This window comes from Gilbertella persicaria, assembly GCF_025201335.1.
Source record: "Gilbertella persicaria strain CBS 190.32 chromosome Unknown B0P05scaffold_55, whole genome shotgun sequence".
Classification (NCBI taxonomy): Eukaryota; Fungi; Mucoromycota; class Mucoromycetes; order Mucorales; family Choanephoraceae; genus Gilbertella; species Gilbertella persicaria.
This window is the reverse complement of record NW_026252016.1, coordinates 107,678-123,828: the sequence shown is the minus strand read 5'-3', so window position 1 is coordinate 123,828 and position 16,151 is coordinate 107,678. Positions and strand designations below refer to the sequence as shown.

The 16,151-nt window shown below is 36.3% G+C and overlaps 7 protein-coding genes across 7 annotated transcripts; 2 read left to right on the top strand and 5 right to left on the bottom strand.

Moving 5' to 3' along the window:
• Nucleotides 1-14: 14 nt before the first annotated feature.
• Nucleotides 15-1,695, bottom strand: B0P05DRAFT_478915 (general substrate transporter; the record flags this gene model as incomplete). Its single annotated transcript, XM_051575037.1, has 4 exons — nt 15-285; nt 366-1,308; nt 1,351-1,564; nt 1,618-1,695. Coding segments are annotated over 4 exons (1,506 nt in total), but the record flags the coding sequence as incomplete, so codon positions are not given.
• Nucleotides 1,696-4,853: 3,158 nt separating this feature from the next.
• B0P05DRAFT_433949 (fork head domain-containing protein) lies at nt 4,854-5,222 on the bottom strand (the record flags this gene model as incomplete). Its single annotated transcript, XM_051573695.1, has 2 exons — nt 4,854-5,027; nt 5,076-5,222. Coding segments are annotated over 2 exons (321 nt in total), but the record flags the coding sequence as incomplete, so codon positions are not given.
• A 1,482-nt stretch (nt 5,223-6,704) lies between these two features.
• On the top strand, nt 6,705-7,839 carry B0P05DRAFT_581604 (uncharacterized protein; the record flags this gene model as incomplete). Its single annotated transcript, XM_051582117.1, has 7 exons — nt 6,705-6,737; nt 6,788-6,801; nt 6,847-7,109; nt 7,154-7,272; nt 7,323-7,344; nt 7,388-7,513; nt 7,559-7,839. 7 exons carry the CDS (start codon nt 6,705-6,707, stop codon nt 7,837-7,839), a joined length of 858 nt encoding a protein of 285 aa, XP_051430639.1.
• Nucleotides 7,840-7,890: 51 nt separating this feature from the next.
• Nucleotides 7,891-8,399, top strand: B0P05DRAFT_591261 (uncharacterized protein; the record flags this gene model as incomplete). The annotated part of the gene is made up of 3 exons (XM_051582885.1): nt 7,891-8,004; nt 8,056-8,132; nt 8,177-8,399. The coding sequence occupies 3 exons, from the start codon at nt 7,891-7,893 to the stop codon at nt 8,397-8,399; spliced, it is 414 nt and encodes a 137-aa protein (XP_051430638.1).
• Nucleotides 8,365-9,767, bottom strand: B0P05DRAFT_559775 (PAP2 superfamily C-terminal-domain-containing protein). The gene is made up of 3 exons (XM_051580307.1): nt 9,454-9,767; nt 8,906-9,410; nt 8,365-8,855 (listed from the first exon to the last, which is right to left on the bottom strand). The coding sequence occupies exons 1-3, from the start codon at nt 9,745-9,747 to the stop codon at nt 8,539-8,541; spliced, it is 1,116 nt and encodes a 371-aa protein (XP_051430637.1). The 5' UTR covers nt 9,748-9,767; the 3' UTR covers nt 8,365-8,538.
• A 1,348-nt stretch (nt 9,768-11,115) lies between these two features.
• On the bottom strand, nt 11,116-14,354 carry B0P05DRAFT_559768 (uncharacterized protein). The gene is made up of 6 exons (XM_051580306.1): nt 13,706-14,354; nt 13,337-13,658; nt 13,247-13,283; nt 12,253-13,199; nt 11,944-12,196; nt 11,116-11,898 (listed from the first exon to the last, which is right to left on the bottom strand). The coding sequence occupies exons 1-6, from the start codon at nt 14,272-14,274 to the stop codon at nt 11,180-11,182; spliced, it is 2,847 nt and encodes a 948-aa protein (XP_051430636.1). The 5' UTR covers nt 14,275-14,354; the 3' UTR covers nt 11,116-11,179.
• Nucleotides 14,355-14,572: 218 nt separating this feature from the next.
• Nucleotides 14,573-15,350, bottom strand: B0P05DRAFT_591258 (uncharacterized protein; the record flags this gene model as incomplete). Its single annotated transcript, XM_051582884.1, has 5 exons — nt 14,573-14,698; nt 14,751-14,769; nt 14,813-14,912; nt 14,954-15,097; nt 15,146-15,350. The coding sequence occupies 5 exons, from the start codon at nt 15,348-15,350 to the stop codon at nt 14,573-14,575; spliced, it is 594 nt and encodes a 197-aa protein (XP_051430635.1).
• Between the last annotated feature and the right edge of the window lie 801 nt (nt 15,351-16,151).

Below are 16,151 nucleotides of genomic sequence, written 5' to 3'. Positions count from 1 at the left end.
ACAAAATGATACAATTAATGAGTAATGTCAAAACCATCTTTGTCTTGGTGTTCTTGCTTTTCATCTGCCTTTTCCTTATTTTGAATGTTGACTTCTTGACGAATCTTTTCAACATCTTCACGATGAGCATTCAGATACTCTTCATAATTCAGGTTGGTCACAACAATAGGGCCATGGAAAACAACTTCAATTTCTTCAAGAGAAAGACCTTTAGGTTCAGGAGCAAAGAGCCATATCCAAACCAACATGATAATACCAATGACGCCGTAAATAATATAAGTTCCCCTATTTTTTTTTTCAGTGAGTAAATTGAATCTTTTTTTTTTTTTTTTTTTTTTTTTTTTTTTTTTTTTTGAGTAACTTACCAAGTAATTTTATCCATTAAAATAGGAGTAACTTGTCCTACCAAAATATTACCGACCCAAAGAACAGCGGAGGCCAATGCAAAGCCTTTACTTCTGATTCTCAAAGGAAAGATTTCAGCAATATAGATCCATGCTACAGGGGCCCAAGTGGTACCGTAAAAAGCAACAAAGATAAAGATAAATGCAATCACAGCATTTCCAGCAGCAGGATTGTTACTCATGTTCACAACATGACTCAACTGTTCTTCATTCCATTCAGTGTAACCAATACCGCCATATAGACCAGCTATAATAAAGAAACAGGCACACATACCAATCGAACCAATCGTCATCAACTTGACACGACCAACTCGATCGACAAGGATCATACCAGGGATACAAAAGATGACCATGACTGCATAATCAAGACCATTGGCGAGCAAAGACATGGAACCCTTAAGACCCGCTTGTTGAAACATGAATGCAGCATAATACATAATCACATTAGCACCTGTCAATTGTTGAAAAATAGCGACGGAGCAACCAACCCAAAGGACGCGGCGGTTCTTAGGGTCCTTGATCATGCTCCAGTAACTATCGACAGCCACGTTGTTTTCGAGTTGGACGTTGTCGTTGATTTCATTAAACTCTTGAATTACGTAAGGGTGATCACGGTTGCCTTTACCATGGACATAAGCAAGAACATCCAAGGCTTCTTCTGTACGACCTTTTTCAATCAACCAACGAGGAGAACGAGGTAAAATAAATGGGCAACAGGCCAAAAGAATAGCAGGAGCCACTTGAACAAGGTAAGGAATACGCCATGACCAATCGCTGTTGACATAAATTGTACCAAAGTCGAGCCAAGCACTGATCAATAGACCAGTGTCAATCATGAGTTGTTGGAAACCAATCAAACGACCACGAATTTCCTTGGGTGCCAATTCAGCATTGTACATGGGAGCTAAAATGATTGAGTTTGCTGTAGATGTTTATGTCAACTTACATAAAACAGAACAGGCGCCTACAGAAAGACCAGAGATAAAACGACCAACCAATTGCATTTCAATATTATGAGAGGCACATTGAAGGACGCCACCTACGATAAAAATAAGAGCAGATACACCAATCGTATCACGACGGCCAAAACGATCTGACATGACACCTGCAACAAGACAACCAAAAGCAGCACCACAACCCATTAAGGAGTTTAAGGCACCCTACAAGAAAGAGTTGGTGAATATCGATTTTTAATAAGCGATTAGTTGTGTACCTTAATAGCAGGCGTTAATGGATCAAAGTAAGCTTGGAATTGTGGCATAGCCATTACACCACTTGTGACACCAAAATCGTCTATATAAAAAGTCAACAAAGAAATCTATAGGAAGCAAGTACAACTTACAACCAAACAAGAAACCACCAATAGCTGCAAATGCAGTGATTCTATGCATATATCAGTAAATTTGCTACTATTTATTCATGTGCAGTAACTCACAAGTATAGAATAATTCCTGCTTCAGACTTGGCCGCATTTGGATCGATTTTACTTGAAGTGGCAGGTATAATTGGAGCCATGTTGAGATGATATTAGATACGTGAAAAGTTCTTTTTTATTTCACAAGTAACACTTGTATATATACTTTTTTTTCTCATTTACATATGATGTGAACTTGCAATACAAGATTAGCTCTGTTTAGAAAAAGTGTTATTTCTCCTTTTAGCAATAACTTCCTATGAGTTTATGCATTTTTATAAGATCATCTGATGACGACAATTTCTGTATTTGCGGGGAAATCTGATCACAGTAACAACAGAATATTCGTATAAGCACACTGTATATACTTCCTTATATACAGTTCTATGCATATATTATATCGTATCTAATCTGTTATCTGATTGACAATCACATACACTCTATTCATACATACAACGAAGAAACCCAAAAAAAAAGTTTCGCTTAAGTAATCTAATTTTCTCACAGCAAACGACTTGAACTTAAAGACAAGGAGATTTAAATTGACTTTTTTTGTCACTCATTATTTCTCCATATAGCTTTGCACTAAACAATATCGTGAAACCTTGAGAGATCCCTTTCTTTTTCTAAGGGTAGTACTTTATGATTACTTTTCTATTTTTCCTAAACCCTTTACTTTGAAACACAAATCTGCCATATTATATCTAAGAAGATAGAGGTAGAACAAAGAAACAAATGGTCATACAATGTCCAGTATACTTTCCATTGATTTCTGTTACTACGTCATCTTGTGAGGTGGGAAGCAATGTATAGAATACCGCGGATAATTGTACTTCACCAAAAAAAAAAAGGTCAATGACAGCATTACTTTTGCACTACAATTACTGTCATAAAAACATGAGGTGATTTAAAGTTTATTTTCATTCAGTTAAAAAGAAAGAAGGAAAAAGTACCTTTTGACAACTTAGTTGTCGATCCATGAAAATTCATGCAAGTAAAGAATTTAAGTTTTTATTGGCCCAAATGAGTTTGGTTTTAATTGTCTTTGCGAAAGCCGTATAAATATAAGTGTGTTTATAATATGTGCCTTAAAAAAAGGCATCTACAATATGTGTAATGCTAACCAATCAGGTGAATTCATCGATCATTTGAGCAAGAATGAATAATGTCTCCCTATTGCTCTTTTCCTCTTCTTCGGATTATGGTTACAGCTACACCAGTGTAATGAAAGCAGACGGATGATATTCATTTTACCCTCAAACAGTAGCTCTACAGTGTTAATCAATGTCTCAAAACAACCAGTACTGAATGGTAGCAAAATGTGATTGGTATCAAGAAGAATACTGAAGAACACTACAAAGTGCTGTGTCTGTGCATGTCGGATTGTACTCTCCTGTTCAAATTTCAGCTATCAGACAAAAAAAAAGCTAAAGAGACTGTTTCTTTGCAACAATCTCTGGAAAACAACAGTGTAAACTAACTTATAAATTTTTGGTCTGAAAGAAGACTGCCCTCGCATAATAAGAGAAATTTTGTTTCAAAAGCAAAGTCTTCATTCGTTTATGAGATGTTAGTCGACAGTCTTTTTTTTTTGTATGCAGGCTTTTGAAACGAAGTTTTTTTTTATTAGAGAGAGCGTGCAGTAATACTATCTGCTTTTTGATTATCACTGTGTAGTACATTGAGTATAAGCAAGTTTATATCGTTCAACGCCTTGTAATCAAACAATCTATTTTCAATAAAAATCTTACATACTAGTGTTCTTCTTATCTGATTCACCAAGCTTCCACTTAAATGTGCTCTGAAACTAAAATAATAGTATTTACAACTGCTTCATATGAAACAACAACGGGAATTGTTATGACATTTGTCATACCAAAACACTAATTTACGTACAAACATGATCATTCTTTTTTAGATCTAATGTGTGTATTTGAGGCTTTTGTTTTTAAAAATAAACAAACAAATAAACAAAAACAAACAAATACGAAAGAAAAAAAAAATAAGCCAAACTACTTTTTTATAGTACAAAAAAAAAAGCACGGTTCAAGTCTATTTTTTTTAAAGAAAACAATGATTTATTTTTTTATTTTTTGATGATGAAATAAAATAATAATAAAAAAAGAGCAATGATCATGATAGGGGTCAGAAAAAAAGGGTAAAGTATGTATCATGTATGTATGTGTGTATGTGTATATATATGGATATATACTTGTGTATCTTTGGATATGTAAAACAGTATTTTGCATAGAAGTGTTTTGGGAAAGAAATTAAGCAATCCAATCATATTCATTGTTCGTACGGACTGGTTTTGAGGTACCATCTAAAGTAGGCTGAGGTGGTGATGGTGTACCATTGTTATGCTGAGGAGAAGAATCTTGCTGAATGCGTTTAAAATGAGGTTGAGGCGTTGGAAAAGAATCATCTTCATTTTCTGTCAGATTGGATTCTGCCTTTTGCAATATGCTTGGCGTTGTGGGTGCACTATTATTATTATTGTTGTTGTTGTGGTTTGAATAGAGAGAGCCATGATGAGGACCATAAGAGCTATTGCTTGATTCATACATGGAATTCAACTGTTCTTGTTGTTGTTGTTGTTGTTGTTGATGTTGCTGTTGTTGATGTTGAGATAATCTGTTATAATGACCATAGTTAGGTGAGTCCACATTGGCGGCTGCTACAGCTGCAGAGTACATATCGTAACTATTGGCTGTTGAGGGAAGATAAGAACTTCGTGGGAACTCAGCACTGTGTCTATTATTTAAATGTCTTGCATGATGATAGGGAGGATAGTTATAATAACTAGGATGATGATGTGAATGATGATTATAATGAGGGCCAAATGATGATGAAGATGAAGTAGTAGAAATTGATGATGGTGGAGGATGAGAAGGGAACACTTTGGTGTTCATATTAGCATCCAAAGATAGAGAGCGTGAATCACGATTAAAGCGTTGGCTGTTGGAGAGACTTGTACTGTTATCCAAAGGAATCCAACTATTATTAGGACGGTGATAGGGATTAGCACCTACAGGGTCACTACCGGACCGATTAGCACGACCACGAACAGTCATGGTTGATTTAGACCGCATTTCGGCTTCAGCAGCACGATAATCAACTTGCCAATAAGAACCTTTTCCAGGCTCATTAATAGGTCTAGGCACACGTACAAAGCTCTTATTCAACGACAAATTGTGGCGAATTGAGTTCTAAGGAAGAAAGCATGAGTAAATGAAGCAATTGGGTCTTTTCCTTACCTTCCAGCCAGTACCAGCTGAACCATAGTAGGGATAATGATCAATGACCCACTGGTAAATTTCACTGAGTGTCAGCTTTTTTCTTGAGCTGTTTTCAATAGCATACTTGATAAGGGTTGCGTAAGAGTAAGGTGGCTTTCCTTCCGTGTTTCGCTCTACATGAATGTCTTTTGTAGAAGGTGTCTTGTGTTTCTTTGACCGACTACGTTCTGTAGAAGCAGAAGGTGAGGGCGTAGGCTGGCCATGGTGATAACTATAATCTTCATCATAAGATAAATCACATGAATCTTTAGACGAATAGCCAGCTGTGTTATTATTGTTGGTGGTACTATTGTCGTTATTATTGTTGTTGTTCAACCATCCGGAAGACGCGTTTGGTGTAGCCGTATAATTAGCAGATCTGCGCTCATCCTCTAATAAGCTATTACTACTGTTGCTTGTGTGTGGATACCCCATACCACTTTCAACGTTGTTATTGTTACTCATGTTATTGTTAATAGCAAAATTAATAGGTGGGAGTTGGGCAGTTGGGATGGTGGGTAAATTAGAATAATTATTGCTGTTGCTATTGCTACGGTCAAACCACTCGTATGAAGAACTATAAGTATTATTTGCGTTATGGAGTTCTGTCATTTAAGGATATTTGTTGTTGTCAAATAAAGATTTCTTTTTCTTTGAGATAATAATAAAAAAAAACAAAGAAAAGAAAAACAAAGAGAGGAAAAAGAATGAGAAATGAGAAAAAAAAAAGACTCGGCTTATAAAGTCATGTGGCGTGTCATTGTCATAATAGCTTTTGAGGTTGTTATGAAATAAACCTTCGATCCTGGTTTTCTTATGGTTTCGCAGACCGGAATGAGAATCCCGGCAAATACACATATGGTAAATCCTAAACAAAGAAAAGGTTCGAAAAAGGCTTTATTTACAAAGAAACATTGATGTCCCTTCATGAATGAAATCCATATGGGATTCAGTTCCCTTTTTTTTTTTATTTACTCCTTAGAAATAACTTGATTTTCAATATTTCCTTTATTGTAACAAGATTGTTTCAACTTTATAGTTTCGGAACAAATCCCGATGGGTAAAATAAACAAATAAACAATAACAACAACATTTTCATATGCAAAGAATACAGCCAACAATGAATTGTTTAGTATTACAAATATAAAGGTGAGGTGGTCAATGCTTTGTTCTTTTTTGAAAAAATAATAATAATAAAGAGAAAAGAAAACAAAAAATAAAAGAGAAGAAAAAAAAGAGAACCAAGAAGAAAACAAAGTGTGCTGTCACACCATTTTCACCCTTTCTCTCTCTCTCTCTCACTTGCTTTGTCTCTCGTTTCTCACACTGTATTCTACTTTTTTGAAGGTGGCAAGTTGAAACAGGGTGACAAGGCTTAAATAAATGATTTGTCACCGAAAAAAATAAAATATATGATTACCATTTATAAAAAAAAAAAGGGATAAAAGCCACAATGGCATAAATATATTCCTCTCTATGGAATTTGAATGACTCACAAATATATGCTATAAAGATAGAGTCTGGCTTTAGATAAGCTCTATATCATGTTATAAAGCGTGAGAACCAGACACACTTTTTTTTGCTTCTTTTCACTTTTTATCTTATTAAATGACAGTGTTGACCAAAGAACAATTAGAGAAAGTAAACATTTATACTGTTGTTTGTAAAATATTTGTCTAATCCCTGCTTAGTTTGACCAAGATGGGTAAACAACAAAGCACATGCACAAAATGCATTGACTTTTGTCAAGTTGTCTAGTTATTCCTGATTTCTTTTCTAAATCAACAGCAGAAGAACTCAAGTCAAGAGCAAAACAATTGTTGTCTGACTTTTCGCTTGAAGGCCATCCCATGACAACTTTTAGTACAGGTTCCAACGACAAGCAACATGTAGGAGACAAGTACTTTTTAGAGTCAGGTAATAAGATTCGTTTCTTTTTTGAAGAAGATGCTTTTGATGAGCAAGGACAACTCAAAGTGCCCAAGGAGAGAGCGATTAACAAGATTGGACATGGTAAACAGATATAGAGTATGACATGTATTGACATGTTTTTACAGGCTTACATGCTTTGGATCCTCAATTTAAAGCATTCTCGCAAAATGAGACAATTTCCTCTATGACCCGTGAACTTGGATTTAAGAAGCCTCAAGTGCTTCAATCCATGTTGATTTTTAAAGTAAGTTTTGGTTTAGAGTTTATTTCGAAAAATAACGCTCCTTTTCGTAGCAACCTTATATTGGCGGACAAGGTAAACATAGACGTTATGTTCTTGAAGTAACATCTCTGTATAGTGCCACCTCATCAGGATTCTGCATTTTTGTATACTGAACCTCTTTCTGCTATTGGCTTTTGGTTTGCTTTAGAAGATTGCACTGAATCAAATGGCTGTCTTTGGTTTATTCCTGGATCACACAAAAGTAAGTACATACCGTAAGAGCTGATTGTTGAGCATAAATAAATAGCTTCACCTGTTACAAAGCGATTTGTCCGTAATCCTAATGGTTCGGGTACTATCTTCCAAGGAGAAGATACATTTGAAGTAGACGAATCAAAGTATGTCAAATGTGAAGTTGATGCTGGTGCTTTAGTCTTGATCCACGGTAGTGTCCTTCACAAGTCAGGTCATAATTTATCTGAACACTCTCGTTATATCTATACTTTTCACTGTATTGAGGGTGAAGCTCACTACCCATCTGATAATTGGTTGCAACCTTTGGATGGAGAACCCTTCACAGCTGTCTAAATAATTGAAACACAGAATAAATTTTTTTCTTTTACTTTTTTCATTTTAACTATGGAGCAGCGTATTCAACAGTTTCACGATGACACAAAGACGATCCCAAAACCACCTACAGCAAAAACTATTAAACAAATGAATACACTCAAGAAGTTTATATTTAAAAATCAAGTAAAAAAAGAAAAGAAGGAAATCAAATAAATACTTGCTTACATTAAAAAGGATTACAGATTTTCTGACAAGGAAAAAAATAAATTATTTGCTTGTATAGAGGCTTATTTTACTGCCTTTGATCGAAGGTAAAAAACTCTATCAAAAGAATACACTGCTTACGCGTCTATAGTGGGCTAACAGATAAAGTCTCGGCCTTCCCATTGATTGAAGATGCATTGAAAGTACCTTGTTTCACAACCAAACAAAAAAGCCAACTTTTAAAATGGTACGATGAGATTCTAGCTAAACAAGAGGATGGTGAGCCAACAAGTAAAAAGGAAGAGCAATTGAACAGTGATGAAGAAAATTATGATGATTTTGACTGGGATGCATTTGAGAAAGAAACAGACTAAATAGATCATAAAATTATAAATTGTTATTATTATTATTATTATTATTATTATTATTATTATTATTAGCATTATTATTAGCATTAGTATTATTATTATTAATAGTATTATTATGAACAGTATATGCATTACTAGTACAAGTTTAAACAATAGCACACGACTTCTTTTCTACCATACTAGGCTTATGGTATTCCTTTTTCCAGGCACCATATTCATCAAAGACACCAATTGCTCTAAGACGAATATCTAGACCATCAATGTACATAAAGAACCACATAAGCCAATGCTTGCCTAAAGGATGAGGCTGCCAATTCAAATACTCGTATGTGAGTGCTGCATCCGATGTGAGGTGAGATTGGAATACCTCAAGTGTAGAGTGATTTGTGAAACCAAACATATACTTAACCGAGGCCTCTTGGATATAGCGCAAATAAATATTCCAGGCTGTATAAGTAATATCTGTTTTTGAAGTTAGTGTAACTGCACTTGTTATCACCACTATTACTTACAAATAGCAAGCACAACGTCAATCGAATAATGAAAACGAGTGAATAAAATCATCAAAATACCAGCAGTAGCAATTAAGTAAAGAATCCAAGCAAAAGGTCTACGAAGTTTAGAGTGAACACGCCAGACCATACAACAAGACATCATCATGGAGGTGTGACCTGAGAAAATGTTGTCGGTACAGGTTAAGGCAGATCCACCAATGACACTAAATAAAAAGCCAAAACGTTGTGCAACAGTGCCAGTCAATTCGATTTCCGGTGGGCGACATTCGTCAATTAATGAGGAAGGTAAAGTAGTAACGAGCAAGGTAATACCTCGAAAAACATAAATAAAGCCCATGATAAAACCAAATCGACGCAGGATCATAAAACGTGTACTCCAATCAGGCGATTGCACAGCAAATCCGACCAGTGTGTAGAGTAAAGTCATCGTAAGCAAATAATTTACAATCTGAGTATCTGCTACTCTAGGGAATGCATCGTGCAAAAGGTCACGCAAAGGATGCTATAAAATGGTGAGACACTATCTTATGTTGCCAATAGCATACCTTGCTCATTTCAGGTAAAGCATAGTAACGCATGTCACTTAATTGTGCCATAAAAGTCTCTATTAAGCCGCAGATTACAAGCCAGATAAAAACAAGGAGTACTCGAGCAAATTCATGACTCATGAAAATACTGCCAACATCTTTTAAGCTTCGGATTTGAGAAGGTGGTGACAACCTTAATTTGAGGAACCCAATTGTTTGCTTTTCATGAGATAATCTTGCTATAACTGAAGGTGCCTCTTTAGCCTCAATTCTGTTTAGCCTTCTTGTCAAGTGTAAGATTTTCTTCAACATGCAAAAAAAAAAAGAAAAAGTAAGGAAAAAAGAGAGAGAGAAAAAGAGAAGAGAAAACGTGCTTTTTTTTATATAGATCAGAATTGATGCTTGTAAAATGAAATGTTGTACAAGCATCAAAATATTACTTTTTTCTTATAAAGTATCATCAAGGAGAAAGCAACAGACCTCTTCTTTTTTGTTTTGCTATTTATTAAACTAGAGTTTGTTAATGTAGAAAAAATAGCATTCATTCTATAAGATCCGCTATGGGTTTGATTCTTTCCTTTTTTTTTTGTCATGCAGTCTACTTTACTCTTTGATTCCTTTTTTGAGAAAACAATCAATCGACAGAAACGTATGATTCTGGCCCATTCCATGATCTTTCTTCATTTCCTTTGCCATTACGTTGAGCTATGGTGGATAGTAAGATACACTCTCTGTGTTACTATAATTATACAGACCCAGCATAAATCACTTTTTTTCTCTTGCTGTGTTTCTAATGAGGATTTAGCGTCTTGTGCCTGCATCCTCCTGCTTCAGATGATGCTTCAGAGAGAAGATTTCATCAAGGGGAGAGTAAAAATAGGGGAGCCATATATAAGTATAAGGCGGTGTCTGTCTAATTATTTTAACGCCTCTTTGGCACCTTTGTCTACGTTTTTTTTTCTCTAAAAAGAGAGAGTTCCACAGTTCCAAGATTAATAAAGTCGTGCTGAAAAAAAATAGAGAGAAGATCATTTTGTCCACTGTAACGTGTTCTCAGATTGAGCCTCCACTCTAATACCAGTAGACTCAGCTATATGATTAGCCTATTTTTGATATATTCTAAACATCTGCCACAAAAGAAAACAAAGGATATACATATTATAATGAACTAGACGCAACCAAGTCTTATTTCCATGTTTGTTTAATATAATGAGCAATATATTAACGTACTTCTAGACCACTCCCTTTTCTATGTAAGAAGTATTTTCTATTTGCTCTACTTTTCAAGTGATATTCTCTCACAGTCTTGAAAAAATAATTGTTGCATTTTCACTGGTACATAAAAAAGAACGCTCTTGTTCTTTTTTTAAATGTTCTTTGAGTTGCAAATTGATCTGACATCAGAAATGACGAGTTATATTTTTGTATCAGAGACTTTATCAGTGCAGTCTTGCTGTATAAATGTTTATTGATTAATCGGTTGATAGGCAAAGAACCATGACAAAGAGTGGGGATGTAGTATCATAAATATCGTTTTCAATGATATCGCAGTGACCCGACTCTTTTTGTCAAAAAGAGGCTCTTTATCTAATTAAAAATCTCAATTGGACCTTCTATTCTATGACTACGTCTATTAATTAAAAGCTCTTCCCCCTTTCTCATTAAATTAATTTCTTGGACGCTCTATCAAAAAACTGATTGACTGTTACACTAAAATGCGCATACTACTTTAGAGTTTATTTATTTACACAGTATGAAGACCATTGGTTTCAGAATGGATAAGGATAATACGGCTTTGAACATCAAATGGACTGCCAGAATAGACAATGAAATCATCGCCATTGAAAGCAGTTGTTTGAAGACCGTAGATGTCACGAATGTTACTTGTGATGAATTGGATAGCTTGCACTTCAGAGATAGCACCACCTTCTAAAGCAGAAGAAGAAGGAGATGTGGCAGCTAACCATCCAGCATCCCAAGCCAAGTTACGAGCAAGACCATTATCGTAAATACCAACACCGAGCTTTACGCCGTGGCTATGCAACACATGAGCAGCTGTACCGTTGGTCAAGGGGGCACCTGTTAAACAGTGAATGGAGTCGAATCGAGAAGGCGTACACAAAACAGGTTGAAGTACAACAGGAATATTTGCTTCAGCCAAATAGGGAGCAACCAAATGAGCTTCATGACCACCCAAAATGACGAAGCGTGCCTTGGGAAGATGTTCTTTCTTAAGAGTGATTAAAGAAGCAATTTCGTCCTTGTTGTAAGCAGTAATGATGGTAGGAATAATACCATTAGCAGCCTTTCCGTAATCGTTGTCGTTCTTGAGATTGTCTTTCAAGATTTGACGAATAAAGCTGATTTGACTAGAAATGGTAGGGAAGCTGCTTGATTTGTAATCATCGCCAATTTGTAAATGAAGAGCAACAGCAGGTGAAATGAGAGCGCCATCGGTAAGCACTAGTTTGAATTAACCTATGAACTTGTAGTCAATCACACACTTACATGAGTCAGCACCCGTCTTAAAAGCAGCGGAAACACCAGCAACAACGTTGTTAGACATAGGAGCCGTAATCAAGGATAAAATACCACCCTTGTATGCTTCTTCTAAATGACGTGTGCTCAATTTGATACCGTCAACAGCTTGGACAATGTCTTTAGGATCATATGATTTACTAGAGGCAACTCTTCCATCACCGGTATGAGCTTCACCATCGATTTCAATAAGACCAAGGCTAGAACCAACACCAATAAGACCCTGTACACATATGAGTACTCGATAATACCTAACTGTGGTTACTCCAATATACTTACAGGAAGAACATAGCCGCCTTGGAGATCGTATTCAGGAAGAGTATTTTGAACAGAAGCAATGGCAGGAGTACAGTCAGCAGCAGAACAAATAACAGAACCGTCTTTAACAACAACTTCAATAGGTCCTTTGACAGGAGACTCGCCCAAAAATGAATAGCCTACATTCTTCAAAGCGAATGATGTAGCACCTTCGAGCTTCTTGGGTGCCTTTGCATTTGTCTTTTTCTGTTCAGTTTGAGCATGAGCAACGACGGGTTCAATCGCAGGTTCTCTAAACAAAGGTACGCCATCAATAAAGACTTGTAAAGGAGTGGCACCTAATTCAAGAGGCTCACGGTCCCAAATGACAAGATCAGCATCGTAACCGACCTTGAGTGAGCCTATGCGGTGACCTAAACCAATAGCATTAGCAGGGGTAGAAGTAACAGCCTTGAAAGCTTCTTGAGGAGGCAATCCGTAATGGGTTGTCTTGGCAGCTTCAAAAATCAAATGTTGAGAATTCAATACAGGATGATCACTCTTTAAAGCTAAAGGAACACCAGCCTCATAAAGGATCTTGGGAGCTTCAGGAATGGCTTGGAAGGCTTCCTTTTTATAGCCCCAATGATCAGCAAATGTAGCAATCGTGATATTATTGGGTGCACGACGTAAAATGTCAGGAATACGGTAAGCATCAAGAGCATGATGAAAAGCACTAATGGTAAAGTTGAATTCGAGGGAGTGACGGATCATGGCTTCAATATCGTGGGTTTCATAGCAATGAACATTGAGAAGTACTTCATGACGTAATAGGGCAATAAGAGATTCAAGTTCCAAGTCTTCAGGGAAAGGTGATTCGAAACGAGCAGAAGGTGAGTGACTAGCGGCTTCACACCAGTCATCTTGTGCTTGCTTAAGCTGCTGAGCTCTTTGATATTCCTTACGGAAAAGATAAGCTTCACCCAAACCTATAACCAATAATTAACGACATGTATACAAAATGCTGTAAACATACGAGTAGAAGGCATTTGTCCTCTGTTACCATAGACGCGCTATAATGTCAAAAAGTGGTGTTATTTCTGTGTTACAATAAGGGATTTTTTACCTTTGGATTTTCACCACATGCATGCTTCATCCAACGCCATTTAGTTTCTTCTTCAGGGTTGATATTAGCTTGGGCAAGCATATCTTCGTTACTAACCGTTGCTTTAGGAAGAAGCTTAAAAGCAAAAGCTTCACCACCGATCAAATTGCCGGAACCAGGCAACACTAAAGCAGTTGTTACACCACCAGATGACACAATACGAATAGCCTTATCAGATGGATTAAAAGCATCAATGGTACGAACAAAAGGTGTAAGTGGTTGAGTCATTTCATTGGTATCATCTGTACCAGCAAATTCAGGCCAAGAATCAACACCCATATGGCTATAACGACGTATTAGCATAAAACTATTTGTCTTTCATGATATTACCTATGCATATCTACTAAACCAGGACCCATAATATGACCAGCAACATCAATCACTTTAACATCATCACGCTTCACCTTGATGTTCTTTTCAACTTGACGAATAACACCGTCTTCAACATAGACATCTACATCGTCCAAAACACCACCTTGGCCATCCCAAACTACAGCATGTTTGAATAAGATAGGCTTCTGTGTAGGATCGGCACGAGGATTTTTACGGTTAGGGCTGGGTGTGCTTTTATCTCTCTTTCTGGTCTGAATAGCTTCACATTTGGCACGGCCGGCCTCCATGGTCAATTTAGATACACCAGGTTTAATTATACGATTATTTTTGGGTTTATGGGGCAACACAGATGCTTCAGGCAAGAACATATAAATGATCAAGACAGCCATGATAGCAATCACTGCAAGAAGAGTCAAGATATGTAACAGGTTTTGTTTCACATAGAGTTGAGCGCGTTTAACATGATCTTTCCAAGTATTCTTTTTGTTGGGCGACGATAAAAGTGGTTCTGATGAAGACCCTTCATTAGGATCATCTATGGATGAGTATCCTCCCTTTCCAGACATGACAATAAAGAAAGAGAAAAGTAGAGAGAAGCAGAGAAAAGCTTGTTAAATATTTATTTTAGCTGATACAAATTATACACACATCACACGCGAATTGTGTAACATAAAAAAGACACCATATTTGGTACTTTTTTACCTTTTAAAAAGAGTCCTATCTCTCGGTAGAAAAACAAGTGTAGTATCTCGGTCAAAAGTAAATCCTTCCTGTGACAAATGAATATAGAGATGGGAATTTCTCAGTGATATTTATTTTGGGTATTTTGAATCAATCAAACAGGTTTATGCAGCAAACAAAGCATTAGAATTTAGCTATCACTACCACACAACCAACCAGTCCTAATGAAGCCAAGATTCTCCAGATAGTGAACCTTCGTCTTGCTACACCAACAAGAGCGAAATGATCAATAATACACGCCATAATAATCTATAATTGCATTTAAACATTCATACTCATAATAAGGTTTTTGTTTTAGTACCTGTGCACAAACAAAAATACTATAAATTATTAGTCATTTTACTAATTCGATCTTTTACTTACCTCAACACAGTCGCAGCACCTAATCTTGGGACTGTCAATATATTGATAATGACATAATACGCACCAAAAACACCACCTAACCAAGCATACCAAGGTGCAGCTAATATATGCGTTAATTAGCGCATCAAGTTCTATACTTACTTTTAATCTTTGCATTTGGCAAAGGCGTTTTTCCTACAGTACTATCTATCAAAAAGAACAAAAGACAGCAAGTAGCACCTACAGCAAATGAGATCACTGAAGAAAATGCTCTTCCACCGTAGTGATTTAAAGTAGCATTACAACCTACAAAAATTATGAGTCTCAACGACATGCTACTAAGAAATACAGTACCAGCTTGAAATGCAATAGCTGCACCAGCTAGCACTAACAATAGACCAGCAAATACGGGTCCATTGAAAGTAAAGTTGACTGCCTTTTTGACAGACTCTTTAGTCGACACCCGAGTTAATTGAGGACCTAATTCAATATCGTTCTCTTGATGATGTTCTTTGATGTATTGATCTTGTGTAACATCATTATGTGGTGTGCTTGACATCTGATTTGTAGATGAATTATCATGAGTTTGAGCGTGACAAACACCTTTTGTTTCCATCATTTTATGGACTAATTGTTTAGTCGAGTTGGTTTGAAATCAAAGCTATATTAATCCTAGATGATCGCTAATGTCTTATGGCTGAAAGAATATGTGAACAACGGTTACTGTTTTCGAGACGAGAAAGCACAAAATATAGAGAAAAAAAAGAAAGAGAGAGGTTGGGAAAAATGCAGTCCTTGCAAAGCTATTGGATGCATTTACAGGTGGGAAATACAATCTCGATCGGCGCTTTTTCAATTTTCAATGAGCAATTGTACTTCATTTGTAGACTGTTTATCAAGGCTTTATTAGCACCTTGATAAGCATTTCACCTGAAAAGAGCCCCAAATGACTTGAAAAACAAAGCTTAGTGCTAGGTTCTGTCTTTGTTTGCCTTTATGAACTAAAGTACACACAACATCTTTAAATTTCGGCACGTTATTCGTACTAATGTAATATAGAGCCTCATATAAATCAGACAAGAAAGCTGTTCGTCAAGAAGCTCTTTTAAATTGCAAAGCTGGAAGAATTTATTTAAAGACGTCAGAGTTTTAATAGAGTTTAATGAATCGTTTGTAGAACGACTCCTCAAGTCTTTTTATCATTTGAGGAAGCAAAGCAGGAAACAATTGTTTGATCTTTGAAGCCTTCGGTCGCTTATCTCATGCTTTGTATATGCGCGCAGTCACGAACGCATCAGTACAAGCATTGTTGGTGTGTATTCTTCGATTAGACAAGTGCATCTTTTTGCATAAACCCATC